The following is a 22,950-nucleotide window of genomic DNA, read 5'->3' as shown; positions in this document are numbered from 1 at the left end:
AAAAGCACATTAAGCAATGACTAAAGGCCAAAAAGGAGGAGTTGTGATACGAGGAAATAAATATTTGAAGAGTAAACAGCGAGCAGAGACAGGAATGTGGGGAATGACAGAAATAATTATATGAAATTTGGAAAGGGAACACAAGTCTGATTTATTAGGAAATGTGTCCAAAAAGTTAGAGCTGCAGACTGTAGCACAGTCTTCAAAAGGAAGAAGATGAAGCCCATATTTTTTTTAGTGGTGGCCAAAACAATAGTAAATGTAACAGAACAATACAACTGAGATTAGGGTTCCATCACGCTAGGAGCTGTATAAACACATAGCTTAGAACCTAAACAGACAAGTAAAAAGATAAGAAAGTGAATAGAGGCACAGAGAGGTGCGTGCCCAAGGACTAGAACCTACGTCTCCTGGGTCCCAGTCCAGTAGATTACTGACAGAAACACAGTACCTCAATGGGCCCTAGATGTACAAGATGCTCTCTGTTTGGAAGAATCTACAATCTAGGTTAGATACAATATGAAATGAGACAGACAGCTTACAGCAATCAAGGGTGGGAGAGAGAGAGAGAGAGAGATAAAAGGGAAGGTGAGAAAGCTCATCCTTTTCGGGAGGTGCACAGCATGTTATCGTCACTTTTAAAAGTTTTCCTTATTTCAGAATCGTGAGGAGTCACAGGGAGAGAATGGGTCAACAGAGCCTTTTCCATAGCTAGTCTCTATAAGTATGTCTACACTGCAATTAAAAGAGCAGAATACCACATGCAGACAGGAACATGCTTGTACCACTACATCTTTAAAAAAGGGCACAAGCCTTTTAGGAATTTGCATACCAAACATTAAACAAAACCTTTGCACACTGGATGTTAAACAGAACGTTTGAACTCCCTGGACTGCTGCCTAGAACTGTCACTGAATTCTCCACTACATGCAGCAGCTTATTTCTAAGGGATCAGACAGGAGCAATACCTCTCAGCTTTTAGAGCCAAACTTGCACCTTCTGATGGAAGGTAAGGAGTTGTGGAACCTGAGGAGGTTGCGAAGGCTAGGACTATAACAGAGGTTAAAAGAGAACTAGATAAATTCATGGTGGCTAAGTCCATTAATGGCTATTAGCCAGGATGGATACGGAATGGTGTCTCTAGCCTCTGTATGTCAGAGGATGGAGATGGATGGCAGGAGAGAGATCACTTGATCATTATCTGTTAGATTCACTCCCTCTGGGACACCTGGCATTGGTCACTGTCGGTAGACAAGATACTGGGCTGCTTGGGCCTTTGGTCTGACCCAGTATGGCCGTTCTTATGTATGTTGCCTATCCTTCAACATCCTCTTCTGAAAGTAGAAACAGGTTCCATGTTGAACAGGATCTACACAGTTGTTTTCATTTTTCTTTTTCTTCTCCTGATTTATTTCCATTTTGTGATGATACCTACTGGGATCTTTGCATGACTGATATCATAGGAACACACTTGGCATTGGATTTTGGGGGCTGCAAGGTGTTTTATAATCTGCTTCCAGTCAAAGAGAAATGTCAGTAATTTATTACTTTGTACTAATATTCCTTAGAGTTGGGCAGCTTGATATATTGTTGTTAGCAAAGGATATAGCTTCTAGTGAACTGTGCAGAAATGTTTGTCACAACTGAAGATATTCATGTCATTTATCTTGAATGTATTCTATCCAGAGAAGTTGCTCGAGTCATTTCTGTTTAAATGTATAGTTTGAGGAGAGCTGTATAGTGCCTAAAATGCACTCATAGTCTGAGTGATCATCTTTTAAATGATCTTTTTTTTTATAAATTTAAACAGGGTAAGGCATTCAGCATTCTCAGACAATGAGGGACAGAAGATAATCTTTGTCTGATAAAATACTGGTGTTTTGCAGTATTAGACACGAGACTGCAGTTATATGTGGAGATAGATGTGAAGAGTGAGACGGATTAAAATCTAGCTCTGAATGTTATGTCTAGAACCCATCTCCAGTTAGAAGTTGTGCAATTAGGTATCCTGGTAACAGAGTTCACACTAAGTGGAAAACTGTAAAACTTCTCAAAAGAAGTTACACTTTCCTAGTTTACTGATTTGAATTTAAACTAGAAAAATTTTGCCATGCTAAGTATCAGAGGGGTAGCTGTGTTAGTCTGGATCTGTAAAAGCAGCGAAGAGTCCTGTGGCACCTTATAGACTGACAGACGTATTTGGAGCATGAGCTTTCATGGGTGAATATCCACTTTATCAGCACAATGGAGTGGTGATTCAGAAATAGGCATAGACTTATCCTCATATACTTGAATCCAGTAGACGGTGTGGATTTGATTTAAATCACTAGTCAGGAAGGCTCGATTTAATCATGGATTTCTACATAAAAGTGCATTCTTGTTGGTTATAACCTTAATACATATTCTTCACAACTCAGAGATGGATGAGACAGATGAGACCCAAACTGGATCTCTTTTACGGCCTGCTGCCATTACAGGTTTTTCCTTCTAGTGAGAGAATGGTTTGGTAGATTCAGAGATTAAAGTAAGCCGGTACAGTCCTGTATGGCATACCGGCAAGAGCCAGTATGCTGTGCCGGACCGTCTTCCCCAGGCTAGCAATTTAAAGAGCCCGGGCTCCCTGCAGTAACTAGCGCCCAGGGCCCTTTAAATCACTTCCTGAGCCCTGCTGCCAGAGCCCTGAGGTAGCGATGGCAGGGTTCTGGTGGTGATTTAAAGGGCCCAGGTCGCCTGCTGCTGCGGGGAGCTCCAGGCCCTTTAAATCACCACCTGAACCCTGCCATCGCTACCCCAGGGCTCTGGCAGCAGGGCTCAGGAGCCAGAGCACTGGGGTAGCGGCTACAGGGCTCCGTCGGCGATTTAAAGGGCCCAGAGCTCCACTGCAGTAGTGGCAGCCAGAGCCCCGGGCCCTTTAAATTGCTCCGAAAGTGATTTAAAGGCCCTGCCTCTTCCCGTCAAAGCCATGCCTCTTCCGGTTGAGGACATGTCCCTGCTCAGGACTCTGGCATACCAGTACGTCCAATAACTTACTTTCATCCCTGGGTAGATCTCAAATCAATGAAGGCTACACTCAAAAAGACCTCAAGACTTCTGGAATATGCTGCTCAAACAGTTTCACTTTTGTTTCTAATGCCTGTCCCTCCCTTCTCACATTTATCTCCAGACTTCTTCTCCTTGTTCAGATCCATTCCCCAACAATCTTGTATTCATTGAACTTTTTGAAACTTTGCATTTATAGAGAAGGTAAGGGATTAACTCTGTGTACGCAAATTTGCAGAGGGACAGTAGGGTTGAGGTCTGTAATTTCTCACCTCTGTATATTTATTTATTTAAAAACATTTTTGCTGTTAGCAAGCATGTTATCTCTGGAGACACAAATCCACAGTTTGAGACCTGCAAAACTAAGCATCTCTGATAGTATCTTCTAGACTTAGCACTGAGTCCCAGGGGTCTCAAACTCCTGGCCCGCTGGCCATCTGTGGCCCAAGAACCTCCCCAATGTGGCCTGCGGAGCTCCAGGAATTTTGGGGCCGGGTCTCTCCCTTGGTCTTGCCTGCTGCCCCAGGGCACTTCCACCTTCCCCCTCCAGGGTGATATAAAATGTCCCAGGGCCCCGCCCACCACTGGCAGCACAGCAGAGCTGAGTGGCTTCTGCCTGCTCACTCCATGTATCTCTGGCCCCTCCCTGTGGCCCCTGCGGCCAGTGGGAAGCTGTGGGGGCAATGACTGCGGGCAGCAGTGCATGGAGGCCCCCCAGCCTGCGCTGCCTAGGAGCCCCAGGTAAGTGCTGCATCCCACCACCGTCTCCCAGAGTCTGCACCTCCTCCCCCTTCCCACATGCTCTCTCCTGCCCTCAAACTCCCTCCTCGAGCCTGCAACCCCCCCCCCCCTCCTGCACCCCCACCCTGAGCCCGGAGCTTGCACCCAGCACCCAAACTCCATCTCAGAACCTGTACCCCAGACCTCCTCCCCCACCCAAACTCCCTCCCAGAGCCTAACCTCTCACTCCTTCTGCACCCAAACTCCCTCCTATAGCTTGCACCCCAGCCCCTATCCCAGACCTCCTCCCCCACCCAAACTCCCTTCCAGAGCCTTGGGCAGGTGCGGGGCAGAGTTTGGGTGGGGGGAGCAGAGTTTTTGGGGGCAGGTTCTGGGTGGCAGGAGTGACATTATTGGCCTGCTGAGGGGATTTGAGGACTGGCACTGGTCCTAATGTAAATTGAGTTTGAGACCCCTGATCTATACAGAAGCCCCTGAAACCGCATAAGATTAGGCCCCTAATCCATGAACTATTGGAACTCATTTACAAAACTTTTCTTAAACTTTACATTAATATATTGTCTCATACTATAGAATTAGAATGTATAATCCCTGTTCCAAGATGAGATATCTTTGAGCTATAATGTATCTTAATTAAAACTAGCTTTAGATAGGTTTTTTCCCCTGAAAAAGCATTTTATCAAAAAAATCCAATTTTTAATTTAAATTAAAAAAATCCAATTTTTTTTATATATAATTGATTTTTATCCACCCTGCTGGTAGATGAAGTCAATCTTTTATTTCTGCAGTACTTCCTGGATCTGATCAGATGTTTTAAAATCTAAAAGTGACCATTTTTTTTTCTGTCCATACCTCACCTGCTTCTCTTTACAGTGTAAAAAGTCTGCTGCTCTTGGTGAAAGTGCGCATGGATGACCCTTTTTTTTTTTTGGAATTCACAGTCACATTAATTCTGGTATTAATCTATTGCTAGAAAATTGGGTATGATTAAACTCAGTTTTCTTATTATATTCAGTGATATTAGGCATTTTGAAAAGCAAAGTCAGTATTGCAGTGTTTTGTGTTTTTGAAATATGAGTAGCAAGACTTATATTAAAAAAAGGAAAAAAAAAAGTTCCAGAAAGGAAATCAGCATATCTTTGGTGTATCAAGTTGAAATGAAGACTGCAAAGGTGTTTAATATTTTTCAAAATAGTGTGATTGCCTCAGCAATGAATTATCTTCCTTTTCTTGCCTGAAGATTGACCCTTTGCTTCATTTTTGCAATTTTTTTGTTTTTTCTAATGGAAATGTGATTAAACATTAACAGAAAGATAAATTGCTGAAATATAAAACACAAAACAAGGAAAAATGCAACTTAATCATAGTCATCAGTACTGTCTGTGATAATTGCTAGAAGCATGGTCAGGAATAGAAGATATACATGTTTTTTTCAGTATTAAAATTTTTTTGCATTAATAGTGTAATTAGAAGTGGCAAAAAGAAGTGATAGATGTTTTCTTAGCTGTCTCTAAGAAGTTCGAGAATGAACCAATGATGACCAGGTAACATTAAAATCCACAGCTATCTCATGTCTTAATAAAAAAATTATCAAGGATAAAATACCTTGGGCCTCGCCCAAACCGTCTCTGTGCAGGCAAGGTGTACATCCATTGAATGCCAAAAAGATTGTGTTAAAATGTGGGCTGCAAGGAGTAAGGGATTTCTTAGTAGTTTTGTGATTGATTTTTTTTTTTTTTTCTGTGCCAGAGAAGCAGAAGAAGGCATGTTTATGGGCTTGTCTACACTTCCCACCGGATTGGTGGGCAGCGATCTATCCAGCGGGGTCAATTTATCACTTCTAGTATAGAAACGCTAGGACTCTCCCGTCGACTCTGGTACTCCACCAGAATAAGAAGCACAAGCGGAGTAGATGGGAGCGCGTCAGCTCTCGACTTACCGCAGTGAAAACACCGTGGTTTGTAGATCTAAGTATGTCGACTTCAGCTACGCTATTCAAGTAGCTGAAGTTGCGTATCTTAGATCGACCCTGTGCAGTAGTGTAGGCAAGCCCTCTGGGTAATTTACTACTTTTTGTTAAAAAATTTTTTGTCCCCCTGGGCCCAAAAGCTTCATTTTGGGGCAGCCTCACCATTTATCTAAAGTCTCTAAATGGTAATTTTAAAACCTGCACTGATATTGTAACTGCTAGGTTCTTACTGACCTCATCTGCCATTTCTATGGAGTGCAAAATACTAATCCTCTGTCTTCAGTAGTAACATTGTCTCATGCCTAGTAAATTCTCAAGAAAGATCAGAGCTGTAGTTCTTCTTTAAAATACATCCTGCCTTCAAGTTAGACTAAACCTGTAGTACATCTCTTACTGTGTTGATTCTTGGTTTAAAAAAACATCCCCAAAACCCACAGTATTACCCCCCCCCAAAAAAAGAGAGAGAGCGAGAGAGAAGCCATTATTATGATAATAAGCCAAAACCATCCTAAAAATTGGTTTGAACTGTGTAGGCATTGTGGGGTGCTGCCCTACTTTAGCTTCTCTGTGTCATTTTGTGAAGTTATGTGGGTTGTGGGTTCTTTTCTGAGTGGAGAAAGCTACAGAGAGGTTTTCTGGTGTGTTTTTTTTTTTTTTCCCCCCCTCCTCCAAAGCAACCTTACTAGACCCTCACCTTCCAACCTCTTCTGAGCTACTAACTCTCTCCCTGCTGCTTGACTAGTAATGTTAATTTGATCACTATCTGACCATATGAAAAACTTAACCAAACCCTAATTAAATGACATAAAAAAGGTAAAGACATAACCAGTTAATTGGTTTACAAGAGTTTATTTCCTTCCTAAAGTGCAGTTACCGTAAAAAATCCTTTTCTGATAAAGTACATACAAGAGTAACCCAGATTATTTTACCCTATTTTTAATACACTAAATCTGATGAGTCCTCCTTACAGAGTAAATCACTATACCAGATTCATACATCTAAAGAGTTTACAATTCATGGTAGAGGGGAACAATGTTTCCTCTGACTTCCTGAATATGCACTTGAATGTGCCAATAGAAGCAATATCAACTTGTGAAGTGCTTTTCATATTACTGGAAGAAATCCAGATAGGCCAAATAAAGATTGATTGTGATGCTTATAACAAGAATTAAAATATCTCCTTCCCCCCAGAGTTAAACAGGTGATCAACAGCTTCTTGTAATGGAGCATTGTCTAGTAGTTATAGAATATGAATGAGTGGTTGTGAGTTTCAGGTCCTATTCTAGGTTCTGCAGTGCTATTTGTACTTTCGCATAGTATAGTGGACACATTCCTGAATTCCTTTTTCCCATTGACTGAATGGTAATTCGGCATGTGAAAGGCATACTGCATTGTTCCCTGTACATAGGAATATCTTCATCCACAACTGCAGTGTGGCCACTGTTAGGTTAAGGATGGAAGACAGCAGCTGTTAAATGGCACACAGTATTGCAACACAACAGTCAAGGACAAAAACTGAAGACTGCTATGAAATCCAGCTAAGTTTACAGGAGGAATTTTGGGAAATCACGTTCTGTCTGCATAATGGAATCTGTCTAGGATGCTATCCTCCTATGAAAATGTCTCTGGAGTCATTAATGACCACAAGTGTGGTCACTGCTTTTGTTTATACATCTTGTCTGAAAGCTTGAAAATACTCTTTTGATTTAATAGAATTGAAGGGGGACGAGAGTGGGAGAGACCACCCTGAGAATATCTGTTAGAGGAATGGACTGGAATGGCCAGTTTTGTTCCAACAGCTGTATACATGTTAATTTTCCATGCGGCATACGGTTATCAGGCCAATAGGTACTGTACAAATGTAGTTTTTGAACAAGGAAGGGCTTATTGATCTTACATATTGTCAATATACCTATACTAAAATATCAGCTGCTATAGCTAGCTCAAAATCTGTTTGATCACTTTTTACTAGGGATGGGAATACAACTTCTAACATAGCACTGCAGCAGTTTGGGGTTTACTTTTCTCTTATGAGGGAGATGGGTTTTGGGAAGAGTATTAAGGAAAACCTTTACCCTTCAGAAAAATGATGCCAGTTAACTCCATGATTCCTATAATTTATTTTGCCTCTTAAATTGTATTGGGCAATAATTTCATGTTCTTTCTGTTTCTGGTTCATATGTTGTTGTAGATTCTCTGTTTTGCTTTACTCTCCCTTTCACAGACTTAACGTTGGAATCAGTTAAAGGGGGAGCAGGGCACAACTGTCCTGGACAGGGAGAAAGAGAGACCAAATATAAGAGACCTAGTTTAATTATTTCGCAGCTTTATTACTTAACTTATCTGAGAACTAACCAGCAAAAGTTCATGCTGTACAGGTCATGATTTCTTCATCATTTCCTCGTGGTGGAGGGCTGCTGTCATCCCCACCCTTCTGCACGCCTGGTCCCAGCACACTGCTGAGACCCCACCTTACCTCTCCTATAATGAAGGTTATGGGGCAGGGGAAAGGGGGTTGTCTCCTCTATACCATATGTTAGGAGCCCTAGCTTCTTTAGGGACTGCGTTCCCACAAACTCCACTTCTAATTCTGGTTTACCAAAAAACTGGACCCTAAGTGGAACAAGTACCAGCACTGGCCACCTGCTAAATTGTGACATCTTTAACTTTACCTCCTGACCTGTTGCAAGGGGCCCTGAGCTGCTATGGTGAAGGCAAAAAAACCCCCAACAACAAACAAACAGAACCATCCTGCCTTGGCCATCTGTCAATGAGGGGAAAATTCCTTTCCAGTCCCCCCAAAAGCAAATAGTACAATTGTCCACAACAGACTGCAAAACCCAATTCTATGCTAATCCTAAGGGGAGGTGAGTGGAAGCTACTAATTGGGCATAAGAGAGGACTCAGGCCAAAGGGGCAGGGGCAGGGGTGAAAGTAACTTACAGGACTTACTGGTACTGCCGGAGTCCTGAGGGAGGCGTGGCCTCTCAAGATTTAAAGGCCCTGGAGCACCAGCTGTGGCTGGGAGACCCAATGCCTTTAAATCAACTGGGGCTCCCAGTTGAAGAGGTGCTCAGGGGCAAATTAAAGGGCCCAGGGCTCCTGCTGCCACAGGGAACTCCGAGCTTTGCGGGGCTGGGACTGGGATTTAAAGGGCCAAGAGCTCCTGCTGCTGAGGGGAGCCCCAAGCCCTTCAAATCCTGGCCCCAGCCCGGCCACCGGAGCCGCCACCGGGATTCAAAGGGCTCTGGGCTGCTTGCAGCGGTGAGGATCTCTGAGCCCTTTAAATCTCAGTGGCGGCAGGGGGTTTAAAGGGTTCTGGGCTGACCGCAGCCACGGCACCCCAGAGCCTTTAAATCTGGCCCCAGCCCAGCCACCGGAACCGTGGGCAGGGGGTTTAAAGGGCTCTGGGCTGCCAGCTGCAGCGGGGAGTCCAGAGCCCTTTAAATCCCCGCAGCGAAAGCTGGTGCGGTCTAGCACAGCGTACTGGGTCTTGCCGGTACGCTGTACTGGCTTACTTTCACCCCTGTGTGTATGTGTATGAATGTGTCACAAACAATGTAGCTGCAGCCTGCCACCGACCAGCAGCGACCCCAGCAACCGGCCCCTGTGGGCTGCTGCCTGCAGAGAGCCAGCAGGTGCCGCTGGGCTGGGTCTGCCAAGGAGTAAGTAACCAAGGCAAAAACCACAGTCAGCCAGCCAGGGAGGGAGCTGGGGGGTGGGAGAGGAAATCAGGGGTGAATGAAGGACAACTGGAATAGCCTTCTTGAAATATACAGGATATTTAGAGAAAGTTTTGTCAATTTCAGCCTCTGCACTGTGCAGGCAGGACAAAACAAAAAGAGATCCGAGATTGCACCCAATGTCCTAAGGACATTTCAGGTGTTTAAATTATTATAGAAAGAGGGTGGATTGGAATGAAAACTACTATTTCTTTCAAAGGAGGCACAATAATTTCCCTGAATATTCTGTTTTCCCCTCCGGTTCCTTTGTGGTTTTGTCTATGGGGGCTATTTGCATTCCATGTATGTCTTTAGTTGCTTTAGCAAGATTGCTTTGCCCGAAATAAACCGTAATCATCATCACACATCTTTCCACCATGTTCTCCATGTTTGTTGTGTTGTTTTTTTTTAAACATTAATATTTCAAAGAGGATCTGCAAGCAGTTTGGACATCACAACCATGATCCTCTGCTGGGGAGAGAATGGGATAGATTTGAACTTGGAAATGGTTCCTGATTTTGATTGTGTTTTTTGTGTATAGGAGATCCCCTCATCCTGGGGGCAGAAAAGAACTGCCCCTTCCATCAACAACTGGGAGTGAAATTAACAAGGATGCCAGAAACGGCTTCTAGCCCTGCAAGCTAGAGACTCAAGGAGAACCCCGGAGGGAATGGGGAAGAATGCAGAGCCTTGTCTGTAGCCTGGCTGGAAGGTGGGGAGGGAGGAGACAAGAAACCAATGTGACAGTGAGTTTTCCCCTTCCACCTGCTTTTATTAGCTCTGGATTTAAGCTGTGCAGCCAAATGCTTTTATTTGTTGTGTATATTAGTAGGAGAGATCCCCTCATCCCCAGGGGCAGACAAGGATTACCCCTGCCATGGTCAAATACACCCTCCCCTCGACCCCCTCCCCCCAGCTACTGTGAGTGAAATTAACAAGGATGCCAGAAACCTAGCCCTGGGGGCTGAACCATCAGGGAACAGCTGAGTTTAAACTATTCTTATGCAGGGACTAGGCTTCTATCTCCCTCCCTCCCTCAGTCTCCTTTTCTTACCGGTCCTCCCTACCGGCGTGTACCAGCTTACATTCACCTCTGGGCAGGGGTAACATACCCACCCCATGGTGCACAGGGGATAGTGACTTACCTGACCCCCACCAGCCTGCTCACCAGCTGAGGTGATGCTTACCCTTCCAATTCCCAAAGGATGGGAGATCCTTAAGGCTCTATATCCTTTTTTTCTACCAGTCCAGATAAAGTCTTCCTGCCTTGAGGTTGCATTCTCACATCTCAGCCAGCGAGTGAAGGCTGAAAAACAGGCCAACAAGTAGGATATGCTAAACTAAAGAATCCACCCCAGACTGTTTGCATGGCATCATCAATGTGCCAGAAGTGATTCAATCCTTGCTGCAGAAGAATGTGGTGAGATCAAAGATCTGGGCTTAGAAAAAGAAATCTACTTTCTTTTCCATAGTGGGATGTGTTCCTAGTAGTCTCTCGCCTCTGAGGCTTTCTTGCTCCTACTGGTATGTGTCACATTCTTCTGTAGTCACAGCTGTTTTGAATATATTGCATTTTCAAGGGTACTGAAATATAGACTGTTGTTCTCAAATTATTTCTGAAGTGATTTTCTTGCAGTTCTTTCCTTTATGTGCAAAAAAGTTTTATGAAGCTTTTTTTCCTCCAAAATGGATCAGTTAAACAGCTAATGTTTAAATAGCTCCAGCAGTTTTTCAGGTGCTTACGAAATAAGTATGAAGACAAGATCTCACCACCTTTCCAAGAAGTTATGCTTTAGAGAGACCAAGTACAAAGGATGGTTGAAGGAAATCACTGGCAAACAGAAATATAAAATGTTGCAGCTTGCACTTGACTTATGGATTCCATTTATTTTGATGCTGTTGCATTTTAAGTTGTCAGCATTTAAAAAACATTGGTGGTTTGGTTTTCAGACTTTTTAGGCGGGCTTGTGGAGAGAAATGTGTATTTGATGTGAGTCTCTAAAGACTAGAGACTTCTGGTTATGTTTTTTCTCATGTGTAGTAATGATGGTATCACTCTCAAACTTTAATTTGGTATTTGTAATACAAATTGCAGTGTAAAACACCACTGTCTCCAGTGGAGTTACTGTAGTGAACTACAAAGGTGTGGACTGATTACATGATTGCTCTTAAAACTGTACTGTCATTTGAAGTAACTAATGAAGGGTCTTGTTTCTGGTATTTTTTTCTGCCTATGATGTTGAAAGTTTCCTTATGGAAAATTTACGTCAGGTGTTTAAAATCAGTTAAACTGATTTGAGGGAAGATGGGCCAAGTGGATTTAAAAAAAATTCGCTGTACTCTTTTGAAAAAAGACCAATATATTTTTAACTCTAACCTATAGGGTCTCAGGTCCTCTGTATTTTCTGTATATCTACTTTCTTCTCTTTAGTAACTGGCTAAGCATATAGCTTGGACTGTGAACAACCCTCTTAGTCTTCAATAAAAATTTAGTTAATATATTGACTTCACATTTACTAGTCTGCAAGATTGATTCTTTATGATAACAAATTATTCCATCCGAGCTAATATCTTTCACACTAACATGGACAGTTGCCCTTGTGTAAAGATTTGAAGATAACCTCAAAATGTGATTGTTATAGTTTACTCATTATACTGAAATATTTTTTCCATCAAAAAATCCAGGAAGGTTTTTGTTTCCATTTATTATTTAAATGGACACCTTCATTCCTCCTACCCTGTATACGTTGTGTTCAGAAGTGTTGAACCTCAGACGTTTTGGAAATGACTCATAGATGATATCTAGAAAATGAGTAGTAGTGAGTAATACAGAAGAAGATGTAATTTTGTATTCTGAGAGACGCCTATGTACAGTTCCATATCTGTATCTAAGTTTAAAAGGAAAAACATGTGTTAGTTAACAGAATTTCAGCTATAGAATGTTCCCAGAATACTGCTTGGTTGAGGCAGTCTTATCTGACTGCATCTTCATTTACATTGTTTGCTGTGTTGTAGCTGTGTTGGTCCCCGAATAATAGAGAGACAAGATGGGCGAAGAAGAGCTCTGTGTAAGCTTGAAAGTTTGTCTGCTTCATTTATAGAAGTTGGTCCAACAAATGATATTATCTCATCCACCTTGTCTCTCTTGGTTTATAGGTCAAAAAGGTATGTGGATAATTTAGACATGCTGCAATGATATGACAATAGAATGTTTATTGGGGGTCATTGAGGTCTATTGACTGTAATTGTTCTGAATATTAGGAAACACTATTTCACTAGGAGGTTGGTGAAGCACTGAAACGGGTTACCTACAGAAGTGGTGGAATCTCCATCCTTAGAGGTTTTTAACGCCCGGCTTGACAATGCCCTAGCTGGGATGATTTAGTTGGGGTTGGTCCTGCTTTGAACAGGGGGTTGGACTAGATGACCTCCTGAGGTCTCTTCCAACCCTAGTATTCTGTGATTCTAACAGTGGATTTGGAGCCTACTTATAGAATCGTTTTCGTCAGCTTGCTGTGAAGGCACATAACAAAAATCTCAATGACATTTTCAACCTTTTAAGCACAACAGCAACTTTATTTATTTATAAATGGGAATTTATTAAAGGTGCTGATTCCACTTGCAGTTGATTCCACAGTGGTCTCTGCTATCTTTCCAGAATAAATGACTTTCTGCCTTGCACAACCTGTGGTGCCGATATAATGGTGGCAGGAACCTTCAAAAAAATTAAACTAGATTTGCCTGCTATTTTGTTCGGAGAAGACTCTAACGCTATGGTGACTTTTGATCTAGCTAGTACTGTTGCAAATATTTTTGTGTGTGTGTGTAACTTTAATTATTTTGAATTGAATGATATCAGAGGGACATACTTCTTTGGTGTTTCTCACGTTGAAAATGACATTTTATCTATGATAAACCTTTTAATTAATTTAATCTAATTTTACATATTTATGTGGGCCTCCCATTTCAGTAGTATCTGAGTGCCTCACAGTCTGTAATGCATTTATCACAACCCTTCCCTGAGGTACAGAAATACTATTATTCCCATTTTACAGATGAGGAACTGAGACACAGGGGTACTCTGGGTTTGTCTTGATGGAGAATGTGTAGCAAGCTAGGGTGCAAGCATGTGCTAGCCTGCCATGCACTGTCTGTCTGTGCACTATGCACTAAAAAGTTTGGTAGTGCTCATTGATCTACTCTGATGGGATACTCCTAGTGTGCTGTAGCAGGATCCACACGGACTGTTAGTGTGTGTCATACTAATGCGCTGTAGATTTATACCCCAGTTGCCACACTCGCTCTGTTTAGATAAGTCCTAACTGACTTGCCCGAAGTCTGTGATGGAGCAAGAACTACTACATTTGTGCCTGCAGTGCCCGCAAAACGGAGTTACAGTGCAGCACTTTACTGTACACTGCTATTCGCACCCCCTTAATCTGAACTGCAGGGCAGTGTAGACATGCCTTAAAGCAGCGGTTCTCAACCAGTGGCCAACGGGCCACATGTGGCCCAATTAGCACACTGCTGTGGCCCAGCTCAGCTGTGTGCTGAAGGTCGGCCCACATGGCAGGGTCCAAGTTCCCAGCTGCCCGGCAAGGCGAGGTCTGGGCAGCTTGCCTGCCACATATGGTGGAAGTCTGGGATTGAGGCTGCTGGCTGGCCCTGCAGGATCCAAGTTCCAGGGCAGCCGGCCAGCCCCACAAGTTCCAGGGCAGCCACCTGGCCCTGCAAGCTCTGGTGCAACCACTGGGTATCTGGGGTGGGCAGCCAGCTGACCCCATGCGGCGTGGATCTGGGGTCCAGGGTCAGGACTGCTGGCATTATATTATATTATATTTTATATTATATTATATTTTATATTATATTATATTATATTATATTATACATAAAATGCTGTATAAGTTGAGAACCACTGCCTTAAACTACCCTGTTTAGAATCTTCTTTTCCTGGTGATTCTTCTCCTTTTCCATCCAGCAAATGGATAATTTGTGATTTCCCAGTGCAGCAGAAAACAATATGAATCCATTTGGTTTACTTTTCTTCTTGTGCGACAGTATCATTAATCATATAAACATGGATGTGTCTGTGTCTGGCAACAGTGTGTCTGTGTCTTGCTGCTATAGAGCTATAAGAAGAAATGAAACACTGTATTTGAAGGTTCTACAAAAATAATGGAGTAATTTTTTCCCCTACACTGGACAGCCTGAACCTACAATGCTTAACAGGCATAACACCTGTCAATTGAGAGTAAAAGTTTAATTAGTTTTCAGTGGTGATTTGACTCTTTAACTTTCTCAGTCAGGTATTAACATGAAACTACAAAGAGAAACTGTAACAAGACTAATACAACATTCTGCTGTGTAAAGAACTCATAAAGGCAGCTAATGCAATGATTTTATAATTTACTGTGAAATAAAAAGTAGTAGCTATGAAGGATATCTGAATATTTCATACCCTTTGAATTAAAATTGCAGACATTAGATTTCATTAATTTAAAATCTAATTAATGCTTTGAATTGTTACTGGAACTGTGACTTCCTAACTACATATATGTTTTGGCAAACTATAAAAATGAGGAACCATATAACACAGCAAAAACACTTTTAGGGAGACTTGAGTGAACTTCCCAGGTAAAAAACTGAATTTTCTGCACTATTTGTCCTTTCTGATAGTTGAGATTATATAACATTTCATTTCATTTTTATTAGTCTAAATCAATTAAATAACTTAAGCTGAAGAGTATGTATGCGTGTATGTGTGTTAGACTGCTTATTAAACAAACTCAAGATTTTCGGCTGTTCTAAATCTTAAGACTTGTATGTAAAAGACAATACATCTCTTTTTAAAGCCTGATGTAAAATGAATGATCCTGTGTTTCAGACGTGTCAGTATCTGTTCTGAGAAAATGTTTTAAGAGGAGATGGGTTTCCAGAGAAATATATGGGGAAAAAACAGAAGACTTGACCATTTCCTAAACTGAAAGTAATCCATGTTTGTACCTGGAACAATAAATGAGATCACTTGTTAGTACTGGCTTATAGACTATGTTGCCATTTTACTTTTGTATTCTATTGAGAATGTATATAAAAAAAAATAGCAAACTTTTAGAATTGGAGCTTGACCATTGGCTAACAGAAGAAGATATATTTCAAATATATTTAAAAATAAACCTAAATCTTTGTTTCTGGTTTGTCTCTATCGCCTACTAAATGCATGTACATTAGAAAAAGAGAAGGCTTTTGCCATTTAAAATTACTACATTTGTCACACATCTCACTTGGTGTAGCACCCTTTTTAATTATTGTAATAGTTGCGTTTTACTGAGCTTGTGAGGCAAGCTGCTCTGTCATCTTAATTAAAACAAAAACATTTCTATGAGAACAGCTAGCATTCAAACTGTTAACCACAATACATAAAGAAATGTGAATACTGTTGCTTATTGAGCACTGATAATATCTTTAGTGTAGTACAAACAAATGAGATGCAGCCCGTGCCCTAAGATGCTTACTGATGGGCACGGAAAAATCTGATTGCCCAGAAAACAGCTGAGATATTTTTGGAGCAATACTTCAGGTTTCCTGCCTGCCAGCCAAGGGCAACAGGGGAAGTAGTGGTGGGCTGAGGTTCAGCTGCAGATATATAAAGCACTGTGCTTGCATCTTCAGTAGCAATTACTTTTATCAGCAGGGTAGCACTCTTATTTCAATATAACTAAAGTAAACAGTTGAGAGAAGTTGTTTTAAATATGGCAAACTAATTTTTAAATGTTATTGTAAAACACTGAATATATGGGATGCTGTGTTAATGTTTTCCAATTCTGTCCTTATCTGTAATGAATAAAAATGTTACCTGCTGATAAAAGTAATTAATAGTAAAGATGCCAGCAGTATTGCAAGTACAGTACTTGCATACAAAGCAATCAAATAAAATTTAATCTTGAATTGTGTCCTGTACCCTGGGACTGATTTCAGACCACATTTCCATAAGGAGCCTATATATAAATATTATAATTATTTCCTGAAAGATGTGATAAATGTATGTACTTTACAAGTCATAGTACATTTTGTAAACCTACATAGGGTAATTTTAGGCATCTTCTTTTTAAAAAATACGAACAGCTTTGGCCCATCACTGGTATAATTCCAATGATTTCTTTTATGAATTTGGCCACTTAAGTGTAGACCTAAGTCATAAGACCCGTTATATGATGATGAGTCCCCAACAACTGTATTGCTTTCTTTGAATGCTAGAATCTTTTGGGGGTGATGTTAATTCAATTAATTGGCTTAGCTATGATTTATAAAGTGGAAGTTCAGTAACAATGAGTATATGCCAGTTTTTTCCTCATATTATTAGCTAAAGCAGTTTCTTGTAAAAATTGCTTTTCTTAGCCAAATTAATAGATACTGCTGATCTTTAATTTGTCTGCAATTGATAATAGTATATACATTTGGTTTATTTTCAGTACCGGATGATCTCTCCATAGAAGAGAGAGAAGAACTTTTAAACATTCGTCGCAGGAAAAAAGAACTAATTGATGATATTGAGGTAATTTATTTATCTGTCAGGTAAAGACGCAAAGAAGACTACCTTAGTACATTTAATGTTATAGCAATATGTTATGGTGTATTTATAATTATATATTGTTTGGTAACATTTTCAAAAGTGCTTAAGTGACTTGAAAGTTATCTGAGTTTAGATTCTTAAGTTATTTAAGCACTTGTGAAAATTTTACATAGTGATTTAAGAACCTAAATCTTACTGACTTTCAGTGAGACGTAAGACTTGTCTACATGAATGATTTCATGGCACACTGGGGTGTGAATTTACTCTGCACTGCCCTGCTGCAGACTCACTGTTGATGTGCACTGTGCTGACCACACATTAACAGTTTGTTGATGCTCTTTGATCTAACTAGTCCTGTTTCAAAGAGGAATAGATTAAAACACGTTAAGGAATTATTAATGTGCGTGAGAAGGTACAAACAGTTAGTGTATGGCAGGCTAGTGCGGGCTAGATTCACACCCCAGCTTGCTGTAAACTAATTTTGTAGACAAGCCCTTAAATTCCTAAGTCATTCAAGCACTTTTGAAAATTTTACCCTGAATCTGTATAATACATTGTGTGTATCTACATACACTTCATTTGTGTAGTTAATACTTCATATATAGAAATACTGGAGATGATTGTGGGAAGTAGTGAATTGAGATATTGGAGCAGGGAATTTTCATGCTGAAACTTACAAATAATACTTGTACTGGAAATGAGACTATGAAAAAGGATAAGAGAAATACACAATGAAAGATTAGGCTCTTGGCATCATTGGCAAGGAGAGATGGCCCTAAGCAGTGAATTTTGGACTGAGAGAACAGAATCTCAGCATAAGTTGCTTTTGGGAGGAGGCTTTTGGATCTAATGGTCTGAGTAGAGCCCAGTGACAAGAGAGCCCAGTAGAGTTCTGGGGACAAGATACAAATGTATGTCTATGAATTAATGCTCGTGTAAACTTCAAACCATATATTCTAAAAGGGCAGCAACTTTTATTGATTCCTGTTTGGATAGCACAAAAAATCCCACTACTATTTATTGCAGAAACACCCCCCCACATTCTGCATTATGATTCATTTTTGCAAAGGCAGTAATAAAAGGAAGAATAGGGACCACATCTAGAAAAGTATATCTTCAGCTCACCGTCTTCGCACATAATCTGTGGCCTTCTCATCCTTCCTTTCCTTGCTAATCTAGTCATACTACTATTAGGATGTCCCAGGTAAGATTTTCAGTAGAGCCTCTCTTTTCCACATTGAGTTTTCAAGCTAGAGTAGAGGGCTCTGCCCTTTTTTAATACTAATTCAAGCCAGATTCTAGCAAGCCCTGATTATGGAATTCTCTTACAGCTCTGCTGACTCGTAAATAAAATGAAATCTACATTGAGCACATTCACTCTGCCACAAACAAAGTTAATATCTTTTAAAAAATGCTTTAATACTGGTTGATTAACTTACTTTCTTTTCCTTCTTTTGGCAGAGGTTAAAATTTGAAATAGCAGAGGTTATGACAGAAATTGATAATCTGACTAGTATAGAAGAAAGGTAAGTAACTCTGACAAGCATTCCCCTCAGTAATAATAGATACTGGCAAAGGTGTTTCAGGAACAGGAAACAAAAATTGCTTGTGTTACCAAAAACTGGATATTTATACATCTTTGCTTGGCTTGTTTAAAGAGCTGCAGAATCCATTTAGATATCATACCGCTTTTATTTTGCCGTTGCAGAAAGTTGGATTTAGTCATCTGATTTTTTCCATAGGTAATACCTGTGATCCTGTGAAACTATGATAACTAGTGAGTCCTCTTTGTAACATGATTTTAAATAACAGACTATTTTTGGTTGTGACTTTTTGGAAGTAAATGTCTTGTGATACTATGATGATTTTTTTTTTTTACTATATAAAGATAAAATATCAAAAAAAGTTGAAAATATAAATAAAGTCAGAGAGTTTAAATTATTGCATTCAGCAAGAGCAGCTGATGATTTTTTTTTTTTTTTTGTCTTCCAAATGAATAGCAAAACTACACAGAGAAATAAGCAGATAGCTATGGGAAGGAAGAAATTCAACATGGACCCTAAGAAGGTAGAACAATTTGTATTTGTTAGGATTTAAGTTATTGTTAATGATATTATTTTTGGCAAATGCAGACCAAACTGGTGGTAATCAATTAAAGTTAAATTAAACGATGCATTTTAAAACTCCTCAAACATTCATCAGGACACTGTTATGGCCTTGCAAAATCATCATGAAAATGGGCCCAGAATCTAATTGCGTCCACCCTTTACTACAATGATAATGAAAAGAATGATAGTAAATTGTATATCTGTTAGAGCAAACATCTTTCTTGTAGTGAGAATTTTAAATACAGTAGGTAAGTCTGTCAGTATACTCATTGTAGCACGCTTGCACAGAGACGTGATAACACGTGATGGAGATGTTCTGTGTTGATGTGCCAAATTCAGTCCTAAAACTATTTTACAGTTTGGTCAGAAGTTTAGAACCCTTTGTTATATAGTCTCCTACCTGGCTTTTTAACTTGTGTTCACAATTAAGTGCTCATATAAAACAATACATTTATATACGCCAGGGTTTCTCAAACAGAGGTAGCTGCTTTTGTAGGGAAAGCCCTTGGCAGGCAGGACCGGTATGTTTACCTGCCCTGGCCGATCGTGGCTCCCACTGGCCGTAGATCACTGCTCCAGGCCAATGGGAGTTGCTGGAAGCGGCGGCCAGTACGTCCCTCGTCCTGCCCCTCTTCCAGCAGCTTCCATTGGCCTGGAGCAGCGATCCGCGACCAGTGGGAGCCACTATCAGCCGGACCTGTGGACGGCGCAGGTAAACACACCGGTCCAGCCTGCCAAGGGCTTTCCCTACAGAAGTGGTGACCCCTATTTTGAGAAACCCTGATATACACAGATGCTAATGTGCATTCATAAATAGCACTTACACAAATAATTGCAAGTAGAAACATAGTCATCACTTTTTAAAAAATATTTCTTAGCTTATTATTTGAAGAAATAATAATAAGTCTAGGGTTAAGACTGATGTCAAGACATCATTTAGCTTCTCTCCAATGTCTTTATTTTCCTTAACTGTTCCCTTTTCCCCCTCATAGTCCAGGACCCACCAGTTCTCTTGCAGGTGTCCTCCTCCTGATATACTGAGAATTTCTTGTTGCTTTAACATATCTGGCTAATTGCTCTTCAAATCCCTTCTTTACCCTTCCTGATTTCCATTGTGTATTTCCCCTGATATATTGGTTATTGCTTTCTGAGTTCATTAGGATTGGATTTTGAGTAGCTGAATGATATCTATATTAACATCATATTTTTTTCCCCAAAATCTTCCTTACTAAAGCCTAGGGTCACTGTGCTAGTTTTGGTACGATTCCTACTCAAGAATGTTGAACTTGAATATATTTGGATGATTTAATGGTTCACTGACAGCAATGTTTTCAATTAACACCTCTGTATGTTACTTAGGCTATTATAACCTATAAAATGTCTTTCTTCTAAATAATCTTATTTAGATTAATAGGCCATAGTTTCCTCTTTTTCACCTGTGGCTTTTGGTGAGTGTATTTTTTTCTTTTCTTTCGGTTTTTGTTTTGGGGTGCCATGCTTTCAAATGTTTTGTTATTTTACTGCCTAGAAGGTTTGAAAAAATGAGTTCAGGTACTTTTCTTGCAGCGATGGCTATATGTCACAGGTGGGTGAAATTATTCCTATGTATAGAAGTCTTGGCCACATTTCTACTATATCATTATTTATCTGTGGGAAATGGATTTACATCAGCACTCTGAAGCTGTGGTCTGTGGAACGGTAGTGGTCTGCAAGAGCTGGATGGTCGCATGGTGCTGGCTTATCTTTGCAAGGTGAATAGTTGAATTCAAGGGAGATAAAAATACATTAAATACTTTCCTAATGTTGCTCTTCCAAAGAAGTAATTTGCTATTGTTGCAACAGGAATATTGTTTTTGATCACAAATAGGAGAGAAAGCATTCTGCATGATCAGGAATGTGAAATAAGTGGAGTAATTGTGTGATCACAAATGGAAGGGGAGATGACTCCATAGAATGATCTTTTTATTGGATGGGGTTCCACTCTATTCAGTGTGTCTGCGAACTCCTAGTTACATTAGCGCTATGCAATTTTCAAATCCAGCTAATCTGTTACCCATTCTAATTGAACCTTTTGTGGGTAACAGTTTATTATGTTTTGACTCTGTTTGCTGATTTGTTCCGTGGGTCCCCTGAACTGGATTTGAAAACTCTTTCATTTGATGCAGTTACATGGTTTTATTGTGTATATCTTTTCAAAGCCAGTTTCGCTTTGATGTCATGTGAACAGGGCTCTGTATCTGTAAAGTTTATAAAACACTTTTGGATTTTGTGTGAAAAGCACCATAGTATGCAAATTCGAAGTATGAAATCATAGCTGGGGCTTGATACACATTGTCTGTGGTGGATCTCGAAAGACAGTTCTTCTTGGGAGGTATAAAACTTTATGATTAACTCTAAAATATAAACTGAAATTCAAAGCTGATTTAATTGAAGTCGTTAATAGTTGTCTACGAAAAATATATTTAATATGTGTAGTGAATGTATAAATGCATTTTTGTAATTGTGTTTTATGTGGAGAAGGCAAACTAATACAGCTGTCTTAAATTAAACAACAGAGGCTAAAGCAGTACAGAGAGAGACAAAGTCTAGAGTGGGAGTCAGGGGTATTTGAGTGGTCTATTTGACCCACTTCTTCCAGACACTATTGTTGTCCCAGACAAATCTTCTCTTCCTGTCTATCTGCCTCTTAATTGTTTATCACCTCTTTTCTGCTACAAAAGAAAATGAAATTGAGTCCTGGTTTGCAGGGTAATTCAGATGACTGTTTCTGTGGATGGTAATTTGAGGATTTGGATGTACAGAAAAGAGGTATTATTAGATCTAAGAAACCTGATTAGCTTCATGGAGACAAGGGTAGTGTTGATGAAATGTCCTTATATTTCAGTTAAAATAGATACATTAAGACCTGTTCTGGAGATTATAACTAATATCCCCTAGCCGTTGTCCATATGCTTTCAAAATTGTCTGATGATGAATCTACTGTACTTGTTACGTACTTGTAATGAAAAAAAACCAAGACAGCACATAACTTCATTCAGCCTTCTGTAAGGTACTAATAACTAATGTTATTTATAATAAACTACTTTATCAGATCTAGAAGACTTATATCCTGAATTGATGGCCTTTCTGCATAATTTTTCTGCTAAAAGGAAGTTTTCACGTATTCTAGCTTCTGTAAGAAAAAGCACTTGTTAATCTTGTGTTACCATACACACTATGATGAGAGTGATCTGTTAAGATGAGCTATTACCAGCAGGAGAGAAAAAAAACTTTTTGTAGTTGTAATCAAAATGTCCCATTTCCAGTAGTTGACAAGAAGGTGTGAAGAGCAGTGGGGGGCGGGAAATAAACATGGGAAGTAGTTTTACTTTGTGTAATGATCCATCCACTTCCAGTCTTTATTCAATCCTAATTTAATGGTGTCCAGTTTGCAAATTAATTCCAATTCAGCAGTCTCTCACTGGAGTCTGTTTTTGAAGGTTTTTTTTGTAATAATATTGTGACTTTTAGGTCTGTAATCGAGTGACACTTCAATCTCCCTGGTCACTCGATTACAGACCTAAAAGCTTTTCTCTCCTGCTGGTAATAGCTCACCTTAAGAGATCACTCTCGTTATAGTGTGTATGGTAATACCCATTGTTTCATGTTCTGTGTGTGTATATATATATTTTTCCTACTGTATTTTCCACTTCATGCATCCGATGAAGTGGATTTTAGCCCGCAAAAGCTTATGCTCAAATAATTTTGTTAGCCTCTAAGGTGCCACAAGTACTCCTTTTCTTTTTGCTGATGCAGACTAAC

At 40.1% G+C, this 22,950-nt stretch overlaps 1 protein-coding gene across 1 annotated transcript in view; it reads left to right on the top strand.

Annotated features, from left to right (window-relative positions):
• Nucleotides 1-22,950, top strand: part of CYTH3 (cytohesin 3) — a 91,222-nt gene that overhangs the window by 35,060 nt on the left and 33,212 nt on the right. The window contains exons 2-4 of the mRNA XM_032802171.2: nucleotides 16,941-17,023; nucleotides 18,503-18,567; nucleotides 19,042-19,108. Of these exons, the coding sequence (XP_032658062.1) occupies nucleotides 16,941-17,023; nucleotides 18,503-18,567; nucleotides 19,042-19,108 (215 nt within the window). The remainder of the gene's footprint in view (nucleotides 1-16,940; nucleotides 17,024-18,502; nucleotides 18,568-19,041; nucleotides 19,109-22,950) is intronic.

Source organism: Chelonoidis abingdonii, chromosome 9 (assembly GCF_003597395.2).
Source record: "Chelonoidis abingdonii isolate Lonesome George chromosome 9, CheloAbing_2.0, whole genome shotgun sequence".
NCBI classification, from domain to species: Eukaryota; Metazoa; Chordata; order Testudines; family Testudinidae; genus Chelonoidis; species Chelonoidis abingdonii.
The sequence above is the reverse complement of the archived record's forward strand: the minus strand, read 5'-3'. Positions and strand labels throughout refer to the sequence as shown.